The 6,000-nt window shown below is 44.9% G+C and overlaps 1 protein-coding gene across 3 annotated transcripts in view; it reads left to right on the top strand.

Moving 5' to 3' along the window:
- Positions 1-6,000, top strand: part of esr2b (estrogen receptor 2b) — a 107,355-nt gene that overhangs the window by 46,519 nt on the left and 54,836 nt on the right. For all 3 annotated transcript variants that reach the window (XM_061886298.1, XM_061886297.1, XM_061886296.1), the window contains exon 2: positions 2,285-2,754. In XM_061886298.1, coding sequence (XP_061742282.1) covers positions 2,348-2,754 — 407 coding nt within the window. In that variant the 5' untranslated portion in view covers positions 2,285-2,347. The remainder of the gene's footprint in view (positions 1-2,284; positions 2,755-6,000) is intronic.

Here is a 6,000-nt window from a genome sequence, read left to right as displayed (position 1 = left end):
TACATGTATTTGTATATATGTATACCTGCATGTATGTCTATATACATATGTGTATATACATGTTTATGTATATACACATGTATACATACATGTTTAAGTGTATATATGAATGTACAGTGAGGTCGACAAGAATTTGCACACCTTAAAACTTTGCAAGTTCTCCCTCTTAGAATTTAGGGAGAGGTTTGAAATGTTCATAATAGATGTATTTACACTGTTAGAGACATAATCTAAAAAGAAAATTGTGGAAATGTTTTAATGATTTATTTGTATGTTACTGGGGTTTTTAAGTATTTGCACACCAGAGAACATCAGCGTTAATATTTAATGCAGAAGCCTTTATTTACAATTACAGAGGTTAAACATTTCCTATAGTTCTTCGGTCGGGTTGCACACACGACAACAGGGATTTTTGGCCCACTCCTCCACACAAACCTTTCTGAGATCTGTCAGGTTGTTGGGCTTTCGCCGAGCAACAGAATATTTCAGCTCCCTCCAAATATTTCCTTTTGGATTTAGGTCTGGAGACTGGCTGGGCCACTCCAGAACCTTGATATGCTTGGTATGGACCCACTCCTTTGTTATCCCGGCTGTCATCGTCTTGTTAGAAGACCCAGCCACGACACATCTTCAATGTTCTGACTGAGGGAAGGTGTTTTTTGGCCGAAATCTCACAATTCATGGCCCTGTTCGTCCCCTCCTTAAATCAGACCAGTCGTCCTGTCCCCTTTGCTGAAAAGCAACCCCAAAGCATGATTCTACCACCCCCGCGCTTCACTGTAGGGTTGGTGTTCTTTGGATGGTACTCATCCTATTCCCTCCAAACCCCACGAGTGGAGTTAGAACCAAAAAGTTTTATTTCGGTCTCGTCTTTCCACATGCCTTTCTCCCGTGACTCCTCTGGATCATCCAGATGGCCATTGGCAAACTTCAGACGGGGCTGTACATGGGGCGGACTTATGCAAGGGGAACCTTCCGTGCCATGCAAGATTTTAAAGTGTTCTATTGATAGTAGCCTTGGAAACAGTGGTCAGGTCATTCACCAGCTCCCGCCGTGTAGTTCTGGACTGATTCCTCACTTTTCTTAACACGAGTGAAGCCCCAACGAGGAGAGATCTTACATGGAGCCCCAGTCCGAGGTAGATCAGCAGTCATGTTTAGCCTCTTCCATTTTCTAACAATAACTGCAACAGTTGATCTATTCTCACCAAGCTGCTTCCCAATCCTCCCATTGATTGATTGATATATTCCGTACAATTGACCACTAAATGGTAACACCAGAATAGGTTTTTCAACTTGCTTAAGTCGGGGTCCACGTTTATCAATATAATTCATAGCCTGTTTCCAGCTTTCTGGAGCTCTACAAAGTTGTCTCTGGTCTCTTGTTGACGGCTCTTTGGTCTTGCCCATGGTAGCAGTGAGCTCAAAGGGGGGGTAAAGCTGGACTTTTTTTTTTTTTTTAAGGTAGACTGACAGCTCTTTGAGAGTCATAATTCTTGGTGATTCTCATGTGTGCAGATTCTTATGAACCCCAAGTAAATCATTTAAAAAAATCATAAAATGGGATTTCCGGATTTTTCTTGTCTTTCTATGGTGAACATTTCAGACCGCTCCCTAATTTCTAAGTGGGAGAACTTGCAAAAATGCCAGGTGTGTAAATATTTGTGTGTATGTATATATTTATAAGTGAGTGGAAAAACACAGGCTTTTTCATTGTACGGGAAGAGCTAGACGAAGTGGCTGGGGAGAGGGAAGTCTGGGTTTCCCTGCTTAGGCTGTTGCCCCCGCGACCCGACCTCGGATAAGCGGAAGATGATGGATGGATGGATGGATGATGGATGGAGCACCATATCTTGACATTGTGCAGAGCAACTTCTTTTAGTGATCTTTCTCCACTGTGCTTTTGGACATGGTACAGAGCCGGAGTTTGTTTGTTGCCACGGTCTTGTCGGCCTCGTAAAAAAGAGTGGAGGCTTTCAGATGCAAGGAACAAGCTGCCTTTTTGTAAACAAACTTTGCAGCGTGCAGTCATTTGTTCCACGCCCATTGCCACAAACCCAAACTACTGACAACACTTTTCTTTTCTTTGGAACAACTTTGGAACATGCAGGATTTATTATTTCAGTTTAAAAAGTGTATATGTTCTAGAATAATAAGTGGTTCTACTGATGGTTTCATCCTGGTGGACTATTTCACGGATTCAGTGTCAGGTGGGGCAAGTCCGTGTCTAATAGTGGGGTAACGTAAACCGTGTAGTGACTGTTTTTCTTAATGCGTCTTCCAGGACCCGTCTTCGGCGGAGGATGCGTTAGACCACCGTCGGGATCGTCGTCATCGCCCGAGTCCAATGGTCGACTGCCTTCAGATGGTGTCGCCTGCCCGGCTGGACACAGAGCCGGCGCCGCTGCTTCAGCTCCAGGAGGTGGACTCCAGCAAGAGCTCCCCGGGACTGCTGACCTCCATCTACAGCCCGCCGCTGGGCATGGACGGCCACACGCTGTGCATCAGTTCACCCTACACGGACGGTAACCAAGACTACGCACACGGACCTTTGCCCTTCTACAACCCGTACGGCTACGCCCGGCCGACCATCAGCGACAGTCCGTCCTCAATGTGCCCGTCACTTAGTCCCTCCGCCTTCTGGTCCTCGCACGGACATAACGAGTCCTCGCTGGGCCTTCGCTGTCCTCCGCCTCTGGTCTACAAGGACGCTAGCCCGCACTGGATGGACGCTAAAGGACTCAACCACAGCAGGTACCTGACCCAGTAGAGCCTAAACCAGGGGTAGGGAACCTATGGCTCTTTTGATGACTGCATCTGGCTCTCGGATAAATCTTAGCTGACATTGCTTAACGCGATAATTATGAATAATTTCGCTGGTAATCACAGTGCTAAAAATAACGTGCAGAGTACAAAACATTCTCATGCATTTAAATCCATCCATCCGTTTTTTACCGCACCTGTTCAAGAAGTCGCATTAATGGTAAGAAGTATTTTATGTCAGCTGCTTGCTGCGGGGTCGTTCTCCCAGGAAGGCAGACGGACTACTCGGGACATGGCATTTAGGTAAAAACATGATTGAATTTTAACTAAAATAATATACAAACAAAAATCGCTCACAGCGGAGGCACAACTTGGGCTAAGGAACAAAGCTAACGCATAAACAGACCAAGAACATAAATCAAACGAAACTTACTTGACATGGCATGAAGCACGAAACTATGGCAAGGCATGAAACAAGTCAGCACAAAGCGACTGACTGGCAAAGACGAGCTTAAATAATTCCTCTGATTAGTGCTCGGGAAGTAGGTACTCTAAAAATGTTGGTCTTACTCAAAAATGCACACATTTTGTTGTATTCAGTGTTAAAAAATATGATATGGCTCTCACGGAAATATCCATCCATCCATCCATCATCTTCTGCTTATCCGAGGTTGGGTCGCGGGGGCAGCAGCCTAAGCAGGGAAGCCCAGACTTCCCTCTCCCCAGCCACTTCGTCTAGCTCTTCCCGGGGGATCCCGAGGCGTTCCCAGGCCAGCCGGAAGACATAGTCTTCCCAACGTGTCCTGGGTCTTCCCCGTGGCCTCCTACCGGCTGGACGTGCCCTAAACACATCCCTAGGGAGGCGTTCGGGTGGCATCCTGACCAGATGCCCGAACCACTTCATCTGGCTCCTCTCGATGTGGAGGAGCAGCGGCTTTACGTTGAGCTCCTCCCGGATGACAGAGCTTCTCACCCTATCTCTAAGGGAGAGGAAACTCATTTCGGCCGCTTGTACCCGTGATCTTATCCTTTCGGTCATGACCCAAAGCTCATGACCATAGGTGAGGATGGGAACGTAGATCGACCGGTAAATTGAGAGCTTTGCCTTCCGGCTCAGCTCCTTCTTCACCACAACGGATCGATACAACGTCCGCATTACTGAAGACGCCGCACCGATCCGCCTGTCGATCTCACGATCCACTCTTCCCTCACTCGTGAACAAGACTCCGGAAATATATTTTATAATATTTGGCTTTCATGGCTCTCTCAGCCAAAAAGATTCCCGACCCCTGGCTTAAACAAAGAATTTCTAGAAGGTCCTTATGTTAGTCTCTGTGCATCAGATGTGCAGTTTCTTAATTGTCCAGTCCGGAACAGTTCTTCCCTTGTTCCCTTGGTAGCCCAAAAGGGGGTATTTAACTATGTGAGCAAATTCAAAGTACAGGCCGGATTAGATACGTCTCGCTCATTAAACGATTATTCGAAGCAACAGAATATTTATGACAGCTTTTTTCTAGTCGAATGAATCGATTATTCGTGGGAGCCCAGTCCGTCTTCAATTGGGACAAATGCAGTATGAGCGTTTTTGAAAGTTAGCTCGACATTTTGGTGCTTTATTTGACCTTGAAGCACATTTTGAACTCTACTGGAACACATAAAACATTCAGGGAATACCTTCCGGTTGTCTGGGGTTTTACATCTGACAGTTTACAGTGGGGCAAAAAAGTATTTAGTCAGCCACCGATTGTGCAAGTTCTCCCACTTAAAACGATGACAGAGGTCTGTAATGTTCATCATAGGTACACTTCAACTGTGAGAGACAGAATGTGGAAAAAAAATCCAGGAATTTACATTGTAGGAATTTTAAAGAATTTATTTGTAAATTATGGTGGAAAATAAGTATTTGGTCAACCATTCAAAGCTCTCACTGGCTCAAAATCTCACGATACATGGCCCCGATTCATTATTTCCTTAACACGGATCAATCGTCCTGTCCCCTTAGCAGAAAAACAGCCCCAAAGCATGATGTTTCCACCCCCATGCGTCACAGTAGGTATGGTGTTCTTGGGATGCAACTCAGTATTCTTCTTCCTCCAAACACCACGAGTTGAGTTTATACCAAAATGGATACATGGATGATACAGCAGAGGATTGGGAGAATGTCATGTGGTCAGATGAAACCAAAATAGAACTTTTTGGTATAAACTCAACTGGTCGTGTTTGGAGGAAGAAGAATACTGAGTTGCATCCCAAGAACACCAAACCTACTGTAAAGCATGGTGGTGGAAACATCATGCTTTGGGGCTGTTTTTCTGCTGAAGGGACAGGACGATTGATCCGTGTTAAGGAAAGAATGAATGGGGCCATGTATCGTGAGATTTTGAGCCAAAACCTCCTTCCATCAGTGAGAGCTTTGAATGGTTGACCAAATACTTATTTTCCACCATAATTTACAAATAAATTCTTAAAAATTCCTGGATTTTTTTTTTTCACATTCTGTCTCTCACAGTTGAAGTGTACCTATGATGAAAATTACAGACTTCTGTCATCGTTTTAAGTGGGAGAACTTGCACAATCGGTAGCTGACTAAATACTTTTTTTGCCACACTGTATGTACGTACGTTTACTGTTTTTTCCAACTTGGAACTTTTCGACAGTGAAACCTCGATTTCCGAACCTTAATTGGGTTCTTGATAATGGTTCGTAAATCACAAAGTTTGCATGGTGAAGCAGAGTTCCCCAGAAAAAAAAACTAAACAATGTAAATATGAATCATGGGTTCCAGCCTTTTAAAACAAGCAGAACTGTGCTCAAAGTGCTGCTCTGGCCCTCACAAACGATCAGAAATCCTTAACTTTAACAATCATATTGTGTTTAGGGCCGGGTACCTGTCCTATGTTTTCTTCGCTCTGCAAAAGGTCTGCTCTGGCACATTTTCCAGAAAAGTCTGGTGTCTTCGCATTTAAAACTTGATGTGGCGCGGTCACGGAGCCTACTCTTTCAGTCTTGCGAGCGCCGTTACTGTACAGTACTCCTCGGAAATAGTTTTTTTCTTAATCCCCAGGGATTTCCTGTTTTTTTCTAGGCTGGTCTGTTGGCTTTTTGTCTGTTGGCTTTTTGTCTGCAGGCGTGAAAAAATTGACTGAGTGGAGTATTCGTCCACAGAGACATGGTTCGCATACTTGAGCCGATCCAAAAGTTCGTAAATAGAGAACCCCATTGGGGGGCTGTGCCCTC

The sequence above is a fragment of the Nerophis ophidion genome, linkage group LG24, assembly GCF_033978795.1.
Source record: "Nerophis ophidion isolate RoL-2023_Sa linkage group LG24, RoL_Noph_v1.0, whole genome shotgun sequence".
Lineage (NCBI taxonomy): Eukaryota > Metazoa > Chordata > Actinopteri > Syngnathiformes > Syngnathidae > Nerophis > Nerophis ophidion.
Note: the sequence above shows the minus strand (reverse complement) of the source record. Positions and strands in the feature narration are given on the sequence as shown.